The sequence below is a fragment of the Podarcis vaucheri genome, assembly GCF_965113315.1.
Source record: "Podarcis vaucheri genome assembly, chromosome: 7".
Taxonomy (NCBI): Eukaryota; Metazoa; Chordata; class Lepidosauria; order Squamata; family Lacertidae; genus Podarcis; species Podarcis vaucheri.
The window spans coordinates 20,417,552-20,437,591 of record NC_138765.1 but is presented as its reverse complement, the minus strand read 5'-3'; the positions used below and the strand labels follow the sequence as shown (position 1 = coordinate 20,437,591).

The window sequence follows — 20,040 nt, the reverse complement described above, 5'->3', positions numbered from 1 at the left end:
AAGTTCAATCCCCAGCATCTCCAGGTAGGGCTGGGAGAGATTATTTATCTAAAACCTTGGACAGCAGTTGCCAGTCAGTGTAGATGATACTGACTTAGATGGGCCAATGGTCCAACTCAGTACAAGGCAACTCCTTGTATTTCATAGAATCATAGAGTTGGAAGAGACCACAAGGGCCATCGAGTCCAACCCCCTGCCAAGCAGGAAACCAGTTGACATGCCAGTTGCCAGGATCAGCATCCAGGCATCCTCAGGATGAGTGCTGGGCGGCTTGGAGCTGTCATTGACATTTCCCACAATGCCCTTTGACGTTCCAACACCCCAAGCCGTTGTGGGAGTGTGAAATGGGAGCTCCATGTCACTCCTGAGAGCACTGACACTGAGAAAATCCACGAGAGGGAGAGAGAGTTTTGCTATGTGTTCCCTCAAATCTATACAGCTGGCTCTGATGGTACCTCAGAATACAGACCTGGCCTTTATCAGGTCCCAAGTTCTACCAACAGCACACCCACCCACACCCACCCCTCACCCTCCCGACTTACCCAGGACACGCTCGCCCAGACCGCCAAGGTCCATGTAAGCTGTTTGGAAAGCCTCCTTCCACTGTTCGTCGAGGGGCAACTCTTGACCCTTGATCATGATGGTGGAGCACCGTTCCAGGATGCGCTCGGGAGCTCCTTTCATCACCATCAGGTAGCGCTGGTCTCGAGGGTCGTCGAGCTCATGGATGGACAGCTGGAGCGAAGAGAGGGAGCAGGAGACACAGGAGGACTTGTTCATAAAAATACGCCCTGCGTTTTAGCCTCCTTTCTTTTGCCCTCTTGTTGGGGAGAGCGGGGCTGAGGCCTAGTCTGGGCACATGGCAGACAATGGTGCCATCAGGGCAGAACTTTGGGGGGGGGGCATTCTGCAGAACATCACCCCCAAAAGAGGGGTGGGCTTACGACATGTTGAAGTAAGTGGTGTCATAGGCACTGCTATTCAAAATCCAGAGTCCAAAATGATCTAATGGTACACACTGACAGTGGAACTGGTAGACTGCACCGCTTCAGGATGTGGGCAGCATGTGAAAAACAAACAAACAACAACAACAACATCTCCCCACAAGTTCAATACAACAACGAGCAAATTAGAGAGAAAGCTTCAGCCCCGATCTCCTCCTTGCAGTGCTAAACTTCTACTTGCCTGAAGTTTTTCTTTTTTTAAAACAAAAAAACATCCCCCATAGAGGAGCATTCAAAAATGCGACCTTTCATTCTGAAGCGATGTAGTCCACTCCACCACCTTGGCACTCTAGCAGAGGGGTGGGGAACCTTTTTATTTTTAGACAGAGGACCACATTCCCTTCAAAGCAACCTTCTGAAGGCCACATGCCAGTGGTGGTGGTGGTGGGGTCCTGAGGCAAAATCAGGAGCAGCAACCCATGTAAATGTTCCCTATATCCTTCATCTATGCCAGCAAGGGGCGTTATCAGAGGTGAAGCTTGCTTTGCAGGCAGGGTTGGTGAGTACAGAAGAGAGCTGGGTCTTTATGGGCCAATGGGCTGCCTCAGAGTTTTCTGCAGTTCATTCTGAGATAACTGAACAAGGGTGGCTGAGGCTGGCAAAGGCCTAGTCAGCCCTCCGGAGCAGAGTCAGCGGCTGACCTGGAACTTGTTGGTGGAGTTGAAGGGGATCTCGCAGGCTTTCTTGTAGCGGTCCCGGTACTCCATCACATTGCCCAGGGTGATCTCAGAGAACTTCAGCAGGGCTGTCTCCGAGGCGTCTCCGATGACGATCCGCTGGGGTCAGATGCCAAAGAGAAAATGGACATAGGTCAGTACAGCTGAAATGCAGCACCAGGGGCGAGGAGAGAAAAGGCACATTTTAGGACCAGCCCTGATGTGATCTAGAGACACCGTCTCCACAAAAGGGACTGACAAGTTTACTTACAGATTGGCTGGAGATGGAAGAGTCTCTGAGCATAAGAAGAAGGCTATTGCCACACATGTAGGATTGGTGGGCAGGGTGCAGGCTCCTCCAAGCTTGATTTGACACAAACAAGCACCAGAGATACAGTCTTCCCTCAACCCTGGGTCCTCAGATGCTGTTGGACCTCCTCCCATCATTCCTGGGCATTTGCCAAGCAGGTTGTGGACGATGGGCTTTGGAGTGTTTTCCCTATATGTTATTATATTGTGAATCGCTTCAGGATGTTTTATGGGAAGCAATTCACAAATAGAACGAAGAATAATAGTTCAACAGTGCCTCTGCTTATCGATGGATTTGGTTGATTCAGTATTATATGATATTATTACTCCTTAAGATTCATTCCACAAATGAGAGTAATGGCTTTTATGTTATTCTGTGTTTAAAGGCTTCTATTTTTATTGTACCAGCCTGATGTGTAGTTGTGGTGCTGTTGTTGCTGCTGCTGTTAACCCAATGATGTGTTTTCTTTAAGTTGCTTTTCTTGCTTTAATTAAAAAGTATATTGTCAGGGGTTCAGGAGCAGAGGCGAGGGCAAGGGAGGAAACAGAGAGCGAGGGGGAGGAGGCAGAAGAAAGGATGAGTGATGACGACGACCCGAGATCTCCGAGTCTTTCCAGTGAATCAGAAGATTCACAAAAAGGAGCACCAGTGGCCAGGGCAAGGGGGGAGACTAGGGGGACACCCCAGGAAGATAGAGCCAGAGGGGACTCAGAGGGGAGCAGTTGGAAATCGGGACCAGCGTCACCGCCAGAGAGTAGGAAAGAGGAAGAGCGCCAGGGATCAAGCGCTGGCAGCTCGCAACAGGAGGGAGGGCACGAGTCAGGAGTGGCCACACCTTCATCGGGGAGCGAAGTAACAGTTAGACGGAAAGTGGAAGGTTGGGCGCGCGCGCCAAGTTCAAATGCACAGGAAGGTGGCGCAGTAGGCAGCCCGGAAAGGGAGCCAGGTCCTAAAGCCCGGCGCAAGGAGACAGGAGAGTCCGGGGGGTCAGCGTCAGAAGAATCCCGGAAGGAAGAGACCCAGGGGGGCAGAGGGACCCAGAGGAGAACAGTCAGGCGGAAAAGGTGGAGCAGGGCTAGGATATTAAGTTGGTGCGCAAGGGGCGGAGACTCAGACGGAGCTTCGCCGATCTAAGCATAAGACGTAGGGTTGCACGCAGCAGCTCGAGAATGGAGACTGTAACTCAATAAAGACTTTTATTTAACGATCGCTGGCTAGCGTGATCCTCTGTGAGCTAGGATCTGGAAGTAACCCTGACATATATTATTATTTTAAACGAATACTATTTAAATTATTATTTGAAACATTAGCTTCAGCTAAGTTGCTGCATTGTGTGCTTTTGGACTGCACATTTACAAGCAGAAATGTATCCCAGCCATATCCCATTGCTCTTCCTTACCTTTGGGACAGGGACGCTATCCTGGCCTGATTTGAAAAAGGCTCGGTTGCAGAGGCTCACCACTTTGCAGAGAGCTCTCCACGTCTCAGAGGACTGATCAAAACTTTGCCCTGGAAGGCACAAAATGAGACAGAGTGAGGGGAGGTGGCACTAATAGTTTTTTTCTGTATCAAACGGCTTAGGACTGAGTTATCCAAAGGATTGCTTTCACCCATATGAACTAGCCTGGGCCATGACATTAGCCTCGGAGGCCTTGCTCACTGCAAGCATTTAATGATTCTAATGAACTGGTATATTGGTGTCCATTATATTTCAGATATTACTGATTTATTTGAGGTGCCTGTGGTCCCTACCCTTTACCCAAGAGTCCCAGGGTGGCCAACCATTACATTAAAATAACAAAAAAATGTCCAGTAGCGCCTTAGAGACCAAGTAAGTTTTTTCTAGGTATAAGCTTTCGTGTGCATGAAACAGAAGTCACCAGACCCTTATATATAGAGGGAGGACATAAATCTGACATCAGGAATCACAAGACAGAGAAACCAGTAGGAGAACACTTCAATCTCACAGGACATTCAATACAAGATATCAAAGCAGCTGTCTTATTACAAAAGAATTTCAGAAACAGACTTGAAAGAGAAGTTGCTGAATTACAACTTATTACTAAACTGAAAACAATGGAGAGACCTGGTCCGAATAGAGATATTGGATTCTTGTCTCATTACACATGCTAAAGCTATTTTTGGTCATCTGCATACTATCTCTTGCTTTTTCCTGTAGGACTAATTGCAGTAATTAACCGTCGTCAACAGGTTTATCACACCCATTGAGTCAATCACCCATCTCCTACTACCCTTCTGAGAAATACCCCACCCCACCCTCTCTCTCTCTATAAGGGTCTGGTGATTTCTGTTTCAGTGTATCTGAAGAAGTGTGCATGCACACAAAAGCTTATACCCAGAACAAATTTAGTTGGTCTCTAAGGAGCTACTGGACAATTTTTTATTTTTATTTATTTATTTCGCCTGTGTCAGACCTACCAGAAAATAAAATAACAATTGACATGGTGACACTGCATGGTGGTTTCTGACATCAAGGAGCAAGTTTCTGGCTGTGTTTGGATATGACTGGTCGTGCTGGGTGGCAGGAGGAGGGAGTTGACAGCCATGACCACCTGCTAGACTGCTTCTAAGTAGGAAGGCAGGCAGGTGGGGGCTGACTGGGAGAAGACTGAAGATGGTGGAACAGTGCCCTATTCGCCCTAATGGACCAGCCTCCACCAATAGCCATGGATGATGGGGACTGTAGTCCAATAACACACATATTCCGCACCCCTGATTTAAATCAATTGACCCTGCCTTTCCTGGCCAACCCTATCCATTAGTCTCTCGGACACAAGTGCCTCTGGCCCAGCATTTGTGAAGCCCAGACTCTGCACCTGACTGATCTTCTGTGGTGTCCGCTGTATGGATCTGGTTGTCAAACCAAAGGTGGGAGACAGTCATGCGGTTCTGAGTGAGAGTCCCTGTTTTATCAGAGCAGATGACAGAAGTTGAGCCCAGCGTCTCGACGGCCTCCAAGTTCTTCACCACACAGTTCTTCCGGGCCAGGCGTTTGGCTGTGAGGGAAAGACAAACCTATGAAGAAAGAGAGAGAGACAAAGACAGAGAGATGGAAATGCAGAAAACTTCAGCTGAAAATACATATAATAAAGGAAAGGTTACCATGTTTCAGGGGCTGCATACACACTATAACACTAAATCACATTTGAAACACATTTCTCCCCTCAAAGAATTCTGGGAATTGTAGTTTATCCCTCATAGAGTTGCAATTCCCAGCAACCCTGTACAAACTACAATGCCCAGAATTCCTTGAGGGGCAAAATTTGCTTTGAATGTGCTTCAGAGGAATAGCGTGTGCGCAACATTCGTTAAAAATGAGCAAGAGGGGGCATGATAAATCTATGAAGATTATGCATAGTATGAAGAAAGTGGATAGGGGGAATTTAGCTTTCTCTTTTTCTCATAAATCTGTAACTGAGGCATCCACTGAAGCTGAATGTTGGAAGATTCGGGACAGACAAAAGAAACATATTGAGGGCCACAGATTCCCCACCCCTGCCCTAAAACCGAGGGAGAGCGATACTTACAGTGACAGTTGCCAGAAGGCCCTCGGGGACATATGCCACCACAATGGCCATGAAGAAGACCATGGCCTTAAGAAAGGGGTATCCAATCACCATGGCGACCACAAAGAAGGTGGCCCCAAAGAAGATGGCCAGACCAGCAATGATGTCGACAAAGTGCTCTATCTCGATGGCGATGGGCGTCTTCTCATTCTCCACACCCGAAGCCAGGCTGGCAATGCGCCCAATGATGGTACGGTCCCCAGTGTTAATGATGATACCCGTGGCTGTGCCTGAGAGGACACAGGCAGATAAACAGAGCTGGTACGGGTTCATAAACGTGACCCCCCAAACTTCTTTAGGTAGGAGCATGTCCAGGTGGCCAGGCCCCCCAGGGTGCATTCTTCACAATGGGAAACCATTCGTAAAGGCTCTGTGTGGATTTGGGCCAGGCCCTGCCAGCTTTGTAGATCACGGGAAGCAGCGATGGTTGAGTAGCTTTTAATGGTCCTCCCACTGCCTCACTCAGGATGAAGACCCTCAAGAAAAGTGGTCAAGGACTGCATACTGGCAGTGGGCAGGGCCAAATCCCAAAGCAGGACCATAATATAGATATATGCACTACACACACACACACACACACACACACACACTATTCTCTCTCTCTCTCTCTCTCTCTCTCTCTCTCTCTCTCTCACACACACACACACACACACACACACACTGCCCACTTGGACACCTTCCTACCTTCTAAGCACATGGTAGAGAAGAAGGCAATGTTTCTAGTTTCCAGGGGGCTCTCGTGGGTGCACTCGGGGGCTCTTGTCTGAGGCTCTGATTCCCCAGTCAGAGAGGAATTATCCACCTGAAAGGGAGAGAGAGAAGTGTGATTCATGCATGTGGCTATTTGCCATGGACTGCCTCTTCCCACATGAACTGACATGGTCCTCACCAAGATAATCATCTGAGGCCCTTTTTTGTGTGCCCTCTCCATGGGACACAAGAAGAAGCCTTTTCAGTGGTGGCCCCCCTGCTTGTGGAACGCTCTCCCCATGGAGGCATACCTGACACCATCTTTATGTACTTTTATGTTACAGGCAAATATTTTTCTCTTTATCTGGGCTTTGGTCCTTAATTTCAAGGGTGGCGTGGTGGCCTCTATTAGAGGGGCATATCTGCATAACTGTGTTTTTAGCTTTCCCCCTTGGTTTTATAAATGTAATTTGTTTTGCGCCACTCTGTGAGAAAAGGGACTAACGAATATTGATATTAATATCAAAAGCCCTTGCCTACCCCTCGCTTTCCTCCCTGAAATTTACTCTCCTGCTCCAAGCTGGCATTCCAGAAAGGTGGGTTTTATCCAATGTTTGTTAGCCTCAGACCCTTGGAAATTAAAGGACACCATCACCTTAGGCCCATCAATTTCAGTGGGTGTATTCTGAGCAGAATTGAGTTGGATACAAACTCTTTGCATGTAACGAACATGTGAGTATGGACGCCTGGATAGGTGAAAATTCATTGGCAGGGAGGGATTTGTTTAGGTAAAAGCGGCTGGTGAGGGAAGGGTGAAGCACTGTGCTGCAGTTGCATAGGAGAAAGGGAAGGGTGAAGCCCTGTGCTTCTCTGCTGCAATTGCGTAGAAGTGGCTATCAGGATTCACATGCTCCAAGTGACCAAGCAATGCGTCAGCTCCCTTCCCAGTCCCATCTTGTCCAGCACTTTCTTCTCACAGTGGCCAACCAGATGCTTCTGGGAAGTCCCCAAGCAAGGTTGTAGCCTTCTCTCACTCTTTTCTCCAGAAGTAGGCATACTGCCTCAGGTAGTGGAAGTGGTACATAGCCATAATACGTTGTAGCCATTGGTAGGCTTGTCTTCCGTGAATTTATCTACTTCTCCCCAGGCAAAAACAAATCAGACTTTATGGTTTGCTTCATCCAGGAGAGGGCAGCAGAGGCACAAGCTTGTGAGAAGGTAGCATTTGCTTAGAATTTTCCCCATTCCCAAAAAAAGATCTTGTGTACCTTGCAGCCTTGCGAGGTGATAATCCTGATGTCTGCTGGGACTCGGTCTCCCCCTTTGATCTCCACCAGGTCGCCCACCACCAGCTGATTGGCGTTGATCTGGAACTTGTCGCCATCTCGAATCACTGTGGCTTGCTGTGGTCGGGAGGAACAAGAGTCAGACGTTAAAACTTGGAAACCTATAAATCAAACCACACCTCCAGATGGGACTATTGTAATGCGGGGTGCAGGTGGCGCTGTGGTCTAAACCACTGTGCCTCTTGGGCTTGCCGATCAGAAGGTTGGCTGTTCGAATCCCCACCACGGGGCGAGCTCCTGTTGCTCTGTCCCAACTTAGCAATTTGAAAGCACGCCAGTGCAAGTAGATAATTAGGTACTGCTGTGGCGGAAAGGTAAATGGCATTTCCGTGCACTTTGGTTTCTGTCGCAGTGTTCCGTTGTGCCAGAATCAGTTTGGTCATGCTGGCCACATGCCCTGGAAAGCTGTCTGTGGACAAACGTCGGCTCCCTCGGCCTGAAAGTGAGATGAGCGCCACAACCCCACTGGACTTCACCATCCAGGGGTCCTTTACCTTTACCTATTGTAATGCACTGTATTTGAGTCTGCTGCCATGATCATGCAGCACCTCTGCTGAAATAGCAGCACTGGCTGGTAATTTGCTGCCTATCCATGGCTCTCTACACATTACTGCTTATTCTGGTTCCAGTGTTCTCCCACTGCTGGTGTTTTTGAAGCTGAATAGTCATGACATTAGCCACAGACCATAGGTGTCTTGTAGCTATCTCGCAGTTTACCCATCAACATCTTCTGCCTCATCCCTTTAACTGAAGATGCTTGGGATCAAACTTATTATTATTATTGTTGTTTAGTCGTTTAGTCGTGTCCGACTCTTTGTGACCCCATGGACCAGAGCACGCCAGGCACTCCTTATTATTATTATTATTACTTCTTATTAATAATAATAATAATTATTATTAATTAGATTTATAGACAGCCCTTCGTCATAAGATTTCAGAGTGGTTCGCAGAATAAAATATAGGATAAAAACAAGTTTAAGGTTCCTGCTTGGTGCAATGAATTCTTCCTTCCATATGCTAACAGAAACTCTTCCCCAGAAGATAAAGAGAAGTCAGGGGAACTCTGAATTCCCTCATTTAATTGATCTTAACAAAATAAGTTACTGACCACAGAAGAAAGCACTCAAAGCATGAGGTCTGCTGCTGAGCTATGATTTCTTTCCTTCAACTATTTGGGTGCAGCAGGAGTAGAAAAGATCAAAAGCTCCCTCTTACATTCCTTTAGTCTCCTATGGCTATTTTTCATTAAAAGAAAGAAAGAAAGAAAGAACTTGGAATTGACAGTTTCACTTCTACAACTTACAGGAGCCTGATCTGTGGTTGTGTGTGCACACCTGCGTGTAAACCTGGCCTGATCCTTCGCTGCCTTCAGCCACATTTGCAACAGCAGTCACCCAGGAACTTTCCCCTTACCTGCGGCACTAGATTCTTGAAGCTTGCAATGATGTTGGTGCTTTTGAATTCCTGGTAGTAGCCGAAGCAGCCGGTCACGACCACGACAGCAATGAGAGCAATAGCCAAGTATAGCTATATGGGGAATAAAGCAAAAAAAGAGCCTATGATCTTTGTGTAGTATTTTGTCACTCCAGCAGCTGTTACGCCTTCAGTTTCCACTTTAAAATTCTGCATTTGTTGGAGCATCACTGCTGGGTGACCTGAACCTCACAACCTTTCGCTCACCAGTTTTATCTCTCGCCACTGTGTCCTCCTCATAGCATCCTTTAAGTCAGGGATGCAGAGGGGTATGGACAACAGGGCCCTCATAGGACTCCAGCTCCCATCAGCCCCAGCCAGGATGGCCAAAGCTCAGGGATGATGGGAATTGTAGTCCAGTCACAGCTGGAGGGACTACAGCTTCTCCCAGCCCTGCTTTCGGCACTTACATTGTCTGCACTGGTGAGGTCACCTTGCCCGAGCTGGATGCCAAAGGCAATGAGGCAGATGGCTGCTGCCACCCACATGAGACATTGCAGCCCCCCGGCCAGCTGGCGGGCAAACTTCACATACTCAGGAGTGCCCTTGGGGGGCTTCAGCTCATTGGGGCCATCACGAAGAAGGATCTCTCCTGCCACAGTGCTGCTCAGGCCCTGGAAGTAGAGAGAAGGGGAGGCAGGACCATTAGAAATACTTCCCCCCAGGACTGGAGTTGGGGAATAGACAATTCTGAGTCCCTAGCTTGTCCTCTGCTTTGACAGTCCCAAATATTTGGGTCCAAGAAGGCTACCTCCCTGAAGTGTAGGTGGGTTCCCATGAGGCAAGACAGAGTGATAACAGGAAGAACTTTTATTGAACTACATCACTGGGAAACAGAGTCAAAACAACTGCTTATACAGTGGCAACTTGGGTTACATACGCTTCAGGTTACATTCGCTTCAGGTTACAGACTCTGCTAACCCAGAAATAGTACCTTGGGTTAAGAACTTTGCTTCAGGATGAGAACAGAAATCGTGCTCTGGTGGCCCCATTAGCTAAAGTGGTGCTTCAGGTTAAGAACAGTTTCAGGTTAAGAACGGACCTCCGGAACGAATTAAGTATGTAACCAGAGGTACCACTGTATACATTTCTGTAAGCCTGGGCCACTCCCACTCCCAACTTGATTGGCTGTCTAAACTTCCAGACTGCGAATCACGACTCAGAGTTCAAGGGCCAAGGGCAGAGGCCCAAATCCTGAAATGTTCTGTGATTGGACAACATGTATCGATTCAGAACAAGGCACTCAGAATCCTTAGTCCAGACTCAAGCTCAGGCAAACACACACCACTGAAAGCACAACACTTCCCAAAGCCCATTTGGTGGCTGTGCTATAGCTGGAGGCAGTAATGCTTCTCAATCAACAATTTCTGGAAGCTACAGGAGGGGAGAAGACTCATGTTCTCAGGTCCTGCTGGAGGGTTTCCCCACAGCTATCTGAGTGGCTGCTGTGAGAACAGGATGCAAGATTACCGTAAATTTCGCTCCAAAACACGCACTTTTTTGCTCCGAGAAAGTAAGGGAAAATGCCTGTGCGTGTTAAGGAGTGAATGCACGGATCAGAGCCATGGCTGCCATCAGTCAGGCAAAGCGGGAGCCACTTACACGCTCTACAAGGCTCTCACTTTGCTTTCTTTAAAGCGACCTGGAGCCAGGAAGGAGGGAGGGAAGGAGAGCCATAGCAGCAAAGCCGGCAGCAGCCGCTTACACGGGAGGAGGGACAGACGCTAGCAAAGGTCTGCGCGCTCTCTAAACAGAGCAATGAGGCTGCAGAGAGACGGCAGGAAAAATAAAATTTAAGCAACCAGCAGCAAAATAAAACCAACCTCGAGCTCTGAGCCAGCGCAGTGAAAACCAGGAAGTAAAAAAAAAGGCTGGGGAGGGAATGAGGGAGAGGGGAAAACTTCGCAAATCCCCGCGTCTCAGCTGATCGGCTGGGACGGAGCAGCTTGTTTTCAGGCAGGATAGATTTGAGCATTGTCTGGGTCCTAGTGCCCCTACCGCTTTGTTGTGCTCCATTCTATTGCTGCTGGTGGCTGCTTATCGTTCAGGCTGCAAGGAGGAGCGCTTTTACACAGCTAATGGTGAATCCCCTGCAATCAAAGTCCTCCTCACTTGCTCAAATCTATTCCGCCTCAAAACAAGGAGCGGAAGGAAAAGGCTGCAAACTGTTAAATGGAAAAAAACCCAGGCACAGGGCAAATACCTTAAGTATACCTTTAAAGCAACAGTGCTCTTTCCCTCCCTCCTCCCCGCGGAAAAGCTCCTTGTCCCTTGAGTTCTTTTCCTTCCCTCCCCACTTAAAACGTGGTTACAAAGCACGGATCCACATGGATCCTCAGGATTTTTGCATTGGGCTACCCCAAACTCACTGTCAGATCACATGTCTGTGGCCACAGCATGAACCATAAAAATCATACATCCACTGTTTCATTTAGAATATTTTTTCCTCGTTTTCCTCCTCTAAAAACTACATGCGTGTTATGGTCAGATGCGTGTTATAGAGCGAAAAATACGGTACATTGGCCTGATCCAGTAGGCTGTTCTTATGTTCGTTTACTCCCAAGACTGTGAAGCGCGTTCCAAAGAGATCATGAAAGCAAATGTGGGTTGGGTGGGAGGAAAGCTTCTTCAACTTTTCTTTTACAAAAATGCATGGTTGGAAAAAAAAATGCACCTTGAGATCAAATCTTGATATGGCAAAAGAACCGATTTCAAATGGATTGTGACACAGTAGCTCAATATTTGCCAGAAGAGCTGGGGGCTTTTAGCTAAAAAAACAAAACAAAATACCACAACAATTGAATTCTCTTGGAAATAAAGTTAGTTGGATAGTTTAAGTACTCCTTCTTACCTAAGAAGCATAATATAAGGTCCAGAGGTAGCATTATCATCAATTTACGATGGGGTGGAAGGTTCACAGGCTATAAAGAGCTTGCTCACTAATTTATTGACTGCTACACGAATTATGATAGCTAGGAAGTGGAAGGGGCAAGCAGAATATAAAATAGGAGAAAATTATAAAGAGGTGTGGGGATATAGCTATTAATGATCAATAAACATGTGCCATTAAGGCAGTGGCGTAGCGTGGGGGGTGCAGGGGGGGCCGGCCGCACCGGGTGCAACATCTGGGGGGGCGCGCTCGCACTCGCAGCTCTCTGCCCCTACCGGGTTAGGGGGCGCAAATTACTTGCCTTGCCCCGGGTGCTGACAACCCACGCTATGCCACTGCATTAAGGTAAGATGGGGAATACGCAGGAGAAATGATTTCGAGGAAATATGGAAGGTGTTCGTAGAATCTGTACTGTTAAACAGAAAGGGGTCAAACCATCACAAGGGGTATTGAAATTTTGTGAGGTTGGAATGGTTGGGGGTGCGGGTGCACATTTTTATTCTTATTTATTTATTATTATTACTTTGTCAAAAGAAAAAAGAAAAAAAGAAAAAGCATAATATGCCACTGACGTTGTGAGGTAATATGTGCTTTGAGTATGAATTTTGACATTTTGGACACATTTTTAAAATCCCTGTAATATTTTGTTTCAACACTAGATGGCGCACAAACATTCAGATCGGGAGGACCCCAGACAAGAATACACCACACTCAGATTGTCGCATATCCCCTCTTTAAACCTGTGGGCATCACCTTGGTGACACTGGTCCGATGCTTGAGCTCCAGGTCTTCTATGGACAACTGGTGATCGTCCTAAAAGGGAAAGCAGACCCAAGATGAAGAAAGAGTGGCTTCAGAGGGGGGAGGGAAAGGGATATTGGGTGGCAGGGACTGCCTGCAGCTGCCGCTGCCTCACAACCACCACATAAAAGGTAAAAAAAGAGAGAAAAGGTAAAGGGTCCCTGGATGGTTAAGTCCAGTCAAAGGCGACTATGGGGTTGCAGCGCTCATTTCACTTTCAGCCCGAGGGACCTGGCGTCTGTCCACAGACAGCTTTCCGGGTCATGTGGCCAGCATGACTAAACAGCTTCTGGTGCAACAGAACACTATGATGGAAACCAGAGCGCATGGAAACGCTGTTTACCTTCCCTATTTATCTACTTGCACTGGTGTGATTTCGAATTGCTAGGTTGGCAGGAGCTGGGACGGAGCAATGGCAGCTCACCCTGTCATGGGGATTCGAACCGCCGACCTTCCGATCGACAAGCCCGAGAGGCTCAATGGTAAGCCTACAGGAGCCCCTCAGAGCAGAAGGGACCCCACCTTAAAGCAGCCGCCATCCCTGCCAAGGTCACCCAATGAGCTTGGTGGCTGAGCAGAGATTTAAACCTGCGCCCTTTGCCAAGTCACCAAGTTGCCTTTCCAGATAACAAGTAACACTGGCAGCAATAGATAGGATGGTAAATAATATAAATAAATATTATGGAAGTGTGACTGCAAGCAAGGGCCTCTCTGTCTCACGGAATAAGAGTCCCTTTGAGAGCGTCCAAATCAGCATTCAGCTGACTTACCACATCCATCTCTTTCTTCATACTCTCCAACTTCTCTTTCTTCTTTTCCCCTTTCTTCTTCTTCTTGATCTTGACATCCATTTCCCCACCAGGATGTTTCTCCATTTCCACCGAGTACATCTCGTACTTATCCTGAAGCCAAGAGTGAGGGGAAAATAGAGATTTGTGAACTTGAACTGATGCACCATGGCAATGTAATCAGCTGAAACTTTAGTTTTGGGGAAAGGCACTCTGCACATGCTCAGAAGCACATCCTTTTATTAACCGCAAGGGGAAGGGACTTATGAATAGAGGCATTATCATCTATTAACTGCTGGGAAAGGCACTTCATACATGCTCAGAGGCGCTGTCTTTCATTAATTGCTGGGGAAAGGGTACTTTGCACATGTGCAGAGGCACTGCCTTTCATGAATGGGGGAATGCAGGTGGCACAGGCTGAGAGGCACTATTAATGGGAAGGAAAGGCACTTCACACATGTTCAGAGGCCCTGTTCTTTATCGTATTTCGGAGCTCAAACCCAACAATCTCCCTTGCAGTAGAGACTGAATTCAAATTTGACAAGATAGGAGATTTTCTCAAAGTGAGGGTTCTTGTTAGGGCACCCTTTCTTTGTGCCTGAGGAACTGGGTGGTGGTGGTCATGAGCTTGGCTGGATCTGTTCCTCAGCATAAGAAAAAACAACCACAACTCGAGTGGATTAATCTGCCTGCATTTGTGTAGGAGAACAAAATCAGTAGTTCTAAGCGGGGGGGGGGGGGGATCCTTTCTGTGGGTTGGATGGAGTTTACTCCAGGGATAAGTGGATTTAAGATTGCAACCAAAATCAATTGAACCATGGCCAAACCACAGGTCAGCCCAAATCAGTTTGATTGGTTCAGGATCAAGGATTTTTAAACCCTGCTGATTTCAGTGGGATAATGTACTTGACCCCCCCCCCCCGCCCATTTAACATGTGGGACATCTCTCTTTCTCTCTCTCCTCTCTCCCTACGCATAGCAATTCTCTCAAGATTTCTCCTCATATTCTTCTCTCTAGTTGGGAGAGGGGTTGTTCATTGATATTAATTTTTTGTACTGTATCTTTATTTCTTACAGTGGTACCTCGGGTTAAGCACTTAATTCGTTCCAGAGGTCCATTCTTAACCTGAAACTGTTCTTAACCTGAAGCACCACTTTGGCTAATGGGGCCTCCTGCTGCTGCCGCGCCGCTGGAGCACAATTTCTGTTCTCATCCTGAAGCAAAGTTCGTAACCTGAAGCACTATTTCTGGGTTAGCGGAGTCTGTAACCTGAAGCGTATGTAACCTGAGGTACCACTGTATATCTTTTTAGAGTTATGTGGGAAATGTTCCATTTGGTTGTTTACTTTTTGGTGAGTTTTATTTATTGTTTATGACTACTTTTGTTATGTTTTTTTTTTAAAAAAAAATTATGCACATTTTTTCATGTTGTAAGCCACCTTGAGCATGGTTTTAACTATGGAAAGGTGGCATACAAATAAAAAGATTAATTAATTAATAGTTATGAGGTTTAGAAATTTTTTTAACACCCCTGTCGGAAGCTGAGATTCTGCTCAGATGGTTGGATTCCTATTTCTACCCTGTTCTATGTTCTGCTGTGAGTTCACTGCCTGGATAACCCCAGGATATGTGAAATGAAGCCAAGGGATGAAATCTTACATCTGTGCAAGACTCAACAACTGGCTCAACTTCCTAAACCCAGAATGACAGAAACTGTATTACAAATTGTCATGATTGTTCTCAGCCTTGCTATGTCTGTCGGCTGCCACTTATTCAACTTTTGCAACATCTAATCTTCTATATGGGTGGTGCATTCACAATTAACAAGAAGGACTAGAACCCTCACTTTGCCTAAAAGCATGCATTGAAAGGTGGCAACACCTCGCCCTGTTGGCTCTCTTTCACTAGCTAGATGTCGAACACGACAGGATGATTTATAAGATGCCAAGGGCAGGAAGAAGCAAAGCTGCCAATTTCACCTTCTCATTTTCCACTCTTCTTTTCAGCTCTCCACATTCCCACATCACTTTGCCTGTATGCATTTTAATACAAACTGTACCCTAGTATGGTCAAACCTCGGTTGTCAAATGCAATCCATTCCAGAAGCCCTTTCAGCTTCTGAAATGTTTGACAACCGAGGCGTGGCTTCCAATTGGCTGCCAGAGCTTCCTGCACTCAAGCGGAAGCCGCGTCGGATGTTTGGCTTCTGAAAAGCATTCGAAAACTGGAGTATTTACTTCCACATTTGGGAGCCAAAACATTCCAAAACAGAGGTGTTCGCGATCCGAGGTTTGACTGTAAATGCAATTCTGTACACAACACTTGGCTGGAGAACTGCATTGAAAAATTCAGAGAAGCGAGAATTTCAAAGTAATTGCTGTATTTTAGTTTTCATGGAGTTGAATGTTAGGAGGATTTCCCTTTAAATATGAACTGGGTAGAATTTCTCCCTCAACTCTTGTCAAGGGGGACCTTTGGAAACCATCATAGCAGAGTGCAGGTTTAACTCTGGCACTGTTGCTTTTCTGCAGATTTGTGCATGAATCGAGTGGGTAGGGTTCTCCAGAAGACTGTGACACCAAGAAATGCAGAACTGGAAGGAACACATTGGACATTTAATCCAACTCCTGACCAATGCAGGGATCTTGCAACTGCAGCATCCCTGACTGATGATACTTCCAGTGCTTCAATACTTCCAGTGAAGGAGACCCTGCCATCTTGCAAGGCAGTCTGGTCTACTGTCACACAACTCATTCCATTAGGAAGTTTCTCTTAATGTATAGCAGAAAGCTGCTCTGTTGCCTTCCCCATACATCCAGTCTATTCCTGTCCCTTGAAGTAGCAATAAACAAGTCACCCCCCCCCCCTTTTGCATGGCAGAATTTCAGATATTTGAAGGCAGTTATTCTGTCTCCTCTTCATCTCCTCTTCTCCAAATTAAAAGCAGCCAACTCAACTGTTCTTCATAGAACTTTATTTTCCAGATTCTGCACCATCTTTGCTGGTCTATTTTGCCTGCCCCGTGATATTTATGCAATAATAGTGAATTAGTGGTGGGTTCAGGCTGGGCCATCCACAAACCATTCTGCTTTATTAGCTGTTCTGCAACACCTCTCCAATGTCACTGCCACCAGGAGGGCAGTTCTTGCGCTGTAACAGTGCAACAAAAGTGGAACACCGCCCCCCCCAACAGAACATTTGTGGTATGAAAAATTACCAGACTTCAACTGGAAACTACGGGGCTTCAGAATTTGGAAACCAAGTGGTATATCTGCCCTGAAACATCTGCAGCCACAATTAGCATTGGAAGTGGGATCACGTATAGCGTCCCTGGTCCCACCACAATCACAGATCATCAAGAATTCACAAGAAAAAGGAGGCCAGAGATGGAAACCTAAAACCTCTGTAAAACAGGGGTGTCTAGGTGAAAGCAGAAGTTCCTTACCGCCTTCCCCATTTTGATTCCTTCGGGTCTGTCTTCTCTAAGGCCAACAAGACAGACCCGGGTGGGTCTTGAGTGTCAGGCTGCTGCAGGTGCTCTGTGGCTCAGGGAGGGTAAACGGTGACCCCTCTCGGGTGTCCCCCTTTTATCAATTCCTCTGGGTGCCACCTTGTCCCAGGGAGGAGAGGGGATGCCAAGCCCTCTTGCGTGCTTTTTTGAAGTCACGCACCAGGAGGTGACAGCCTTGGAAGGGAGAAAACAAACACCCATGGGAGCAGGCTTCACCTTGGACTCCCCTTTCCACCCATGGCAACTCCCTCTGGAGCAAACACATTCAGGCGTCGAAGGCAAAGACCTTGAAGGTGAGGGGGATGAAGGAACAGGCCATATAAAAGGACAGAGCTGGTGCCATTAAATACAAGGCTCTGGGGGAAAGCCACGGCTGTGGCTCAGTGGTAGAACATCTACTTTGCATGCTGAAAGGTCCCAGGTTCGATCCCTGCCATCTCCCTGTGTGGCTGGAAGAGACCTCTTGATTTCCCCCCAGTATTAGTGGCTATTGAGCATACTCAGTTCTCACCAGGCTGTTTTTGGGTCCCCCCTCCCCAAGATTTGATTTATATTTCTGTTAATACCTCCTCCCCCTTGTGCCGTTTTGGCTGGAACATGAGCACATCACACTGCGACATTGTGTTATGATTAACGGATTTGATTTCAGAAGAAGAAAAGTTTGGATTTGATACCCCGCCTTTCACTCCCCTTCAGGAGTCTCAAAGCGGCTAACATTCTCCTTTCCCTTCCTCCCCCACAACAAACACTCTGTGAGGTGAGTGGGGCTGAGAGACTTCAGAAAAGTGTGACTAGCCCAAGGTCACCCAGCAGCTACATGTGGAGGAGCAGAGACGCGAACCCGGTTCCCCAGATTACGAGACTACTGCTCTTAACCACTATACCACACTGGTTGTGGGGTGCAGTTTATTATTATTTCTACATGTAAGCACCCTTGATCGTTGCAACAGATACCCCCCCTGGTTCCAAGAGGGGAGACAGGAATAGTAAGGTCTGGTCGGTAGGCCACTAGTTATGAGCTGTGCAACTAAGCCATGGAAGGACCGTCAACAGCGACTCCCCCCCCAAAAAAAATACTCTTGATGATGCCACTGTGGCAATGACACATAAAAAGAAGGCAATGGAAGTATGGCCATTACAATATTTGTTAAGAGTGCTGAGAGTTGTTGGGAGACTCTGATACCCCTCACAGAGCTGCGGTTCCCAGAGTTCCTCAGGAAGAGACAATGTTTGCGAAACAACTTTGGAAACTGTAGTTCTACGAGGGGACTAGCGGTTGCCTTATTTATTTTATTTATCAGATTCATATAGCATCCTTCATCACAAGATCTCAAGGCGGTTCACAAGATAAAAAAACAAGGTAACTCTCAGCACCCCTTAACAAACATCAGCTCCCAGAATTCTTTGGGGGGGAGGGGAGCTGTGGCTGTTTAAAGTGCCTTTAATAGCGGTTTTGTGGCATGGTATGAATGTGACCTAAATGGGAAATGAATCAGATTTCGTCCCCCTTCCCTTCCTCTGGCACGAAGCTTTGCGAAAGAACCACAGCTGTGGTAGCCATGTCAAGTGGAAACTGCTATAGCCTCGCAGCAAGCATCCTATGCGGTCAGGCTTTCTGTGGGATTTGGAGTTGATCATGCCTCTCAACTTTGAGTTTCAGTTTGTGGTTCTTGAGTGGGAGAACAGGAGAGGTTTGAGGGCAAGTGACTTCTGCTAGCATCTGAAGAGATTTCTCATTCCCCTCCCTTTGTTAAACACATTATTTAACTGACAAACAAAAAGCACAAAAAACCCAAAATACCCCCACAGTGCATCAGGTTACACTTCCCTATTTGAAAGAGAGGAAATTCCTTGGAGGCCAGATCTGCTGCCCCTATTGATCCTGCCATCCGAAGGCTGTTGCCCCAGTTTGCCTCATGGTTGGGCTGGCCCTCACTTAGACCATTCTTGCACTGTACAACTCTCCTCATCCTTCCAGGGATTGTTTGTCTTGCAGCTACTAATAAGCTACCAATGTTGATAGAAATATAATAATAATATAATTAAAACCTGTTAGTTGTGTTACAGGAATTTATGTAAAGGTTGGGGGTGGGGCGGGTTGCCCCTCCAGCAGACATCATACACCCCCCCGACTACCAAACTCAACACAATCATTCCTGCATATGTCCCCACAAAACACTTTCCCCCTATCTCTATTCAACAAATACAACAATTCACTGACAAATGTACAGTGGTACCTCAGGTTAAGTACTTAATTAATTCTGGAGGTCCGTTCTTAACCTGAAACTGTTCTTAACCTGAATCACCACTTTAGCTAATGGGGCCTCCCACTGCTGCTGCACCCCCAGAGCACGATTTCTGTTCTCATCCTGAAGCAAAGTTCTTAACCCGAGGTACTATTTCTGGGTTAGCAGTGTCTGTAACCTGAAGCGTATGTAACCCGAGGTACCTCTGTATCTATGTACTGGCTCACTGGGAAAACTTTAGAAAGTCATATAAAATCGCTCCAGTATGGATTTGCACCATTCCAGCTTTGTTCTGTTCAGGAAAGGAATGGCTACCAAGGGGGGGGGGGAGAGTCTGGGATGTGGGCAGCCATAATCCCTGAAACCTGGGATCACATATCTCTTGCACAAGAGATAATCACTGGCACCCTGGCAAATGGGTGCCAGACAGGCAGTTGTCTCATGGACAATGGCAAACCACCCAGGGATGGATTACATCACAAAGGAGTGTGATTACCTGATGGGGAAACCAGGAATTGTAAATATCCCTATCGTGTCACTTGATGGGTGGTAGGCAAAGGAGGTTGGGGGCAAAAATGTCGAACTGGTTTCTACCAGAAAACCCGTCCCTGTTTGTAATGTATGTATGATGTATCTGGGATGTATGCATGATGCTTCACGTGAGGTGTTTATGGGAAAAGGGGAAACTGATAAAAGAGGAAGCATCCCTTTGTTCGGGGCCTCTCCCTGCTTCTTCT

General features: G+C 47.0%; 1 protein-coding gene across 1 annotated transcript in view; it reads right to left on the bottom strand.

Moving 5' to 3' along the window:
• The window catches only part of ATP4A (ATPase H+/K+ transporting subunit alpha), a 28,894-nt gene extending 11,766 nt beyond the window's left edge, over nucleotides 1–17,128 (bottom strand). Inside the window, exons 1-12 of the mRNA XM_082231524.1 lie at nucleotides 16,992–17,128; nucleotides 13,528–13,659; nucleotides 12,710–12,769; nucleotides 9,477–9,680; nucleotides 9,007–9,120; nucleotides 7,516–7,650; nucleotides 6,242–6,359; nucleotides 5,519–5,787; nucleotides 4,808–5,006; nucleotides 3,370–3,479; nucleotides 1,646–1,780; nucleotides 543–735 (exon numbers count right to left, since the gene is read on the bottom strand). Coding sequence (XP_082087650.1) covers nucleotides 543–735; nucleotides 1,646–1,780; nucleotides 3,370–3,479; nucleotides 4,808–5,006; nucleotides 5,519–5,787; nucleotides 6,242–6,359; nucleotides 7,516–7,650; nucleotides 9,007–9,120; nucleotides 9,477–9,680; nucleotides 12,710–12,769; nucleotides 13,528–13,659; nucleotides 16,992–17,003 — 1,681 coding nt within the window. The 5' untranslated portion in view covers nucleotides 17,004–17,128. The remainder of the gene's footprint in view (nucleotides 1–542; nucleotides 736–1,645; nucleotides 1,781–3,369; nucleotides 3,480–4,807; nucleotides 5,007–5,518; nucleotides 5,788–6,241; nucleotides 6,360–7,515; nucleotides 7,651–9,006; nucleotides 9,121–9,476; nucleotides 9,681–12,709; nucleotides 12,770–13,527; nucleotides 13,660–16,991) is intronic.
• Between the last annotated feature and the right edge of the window lie 2,912 nt (nucleotides 17,129–20,040).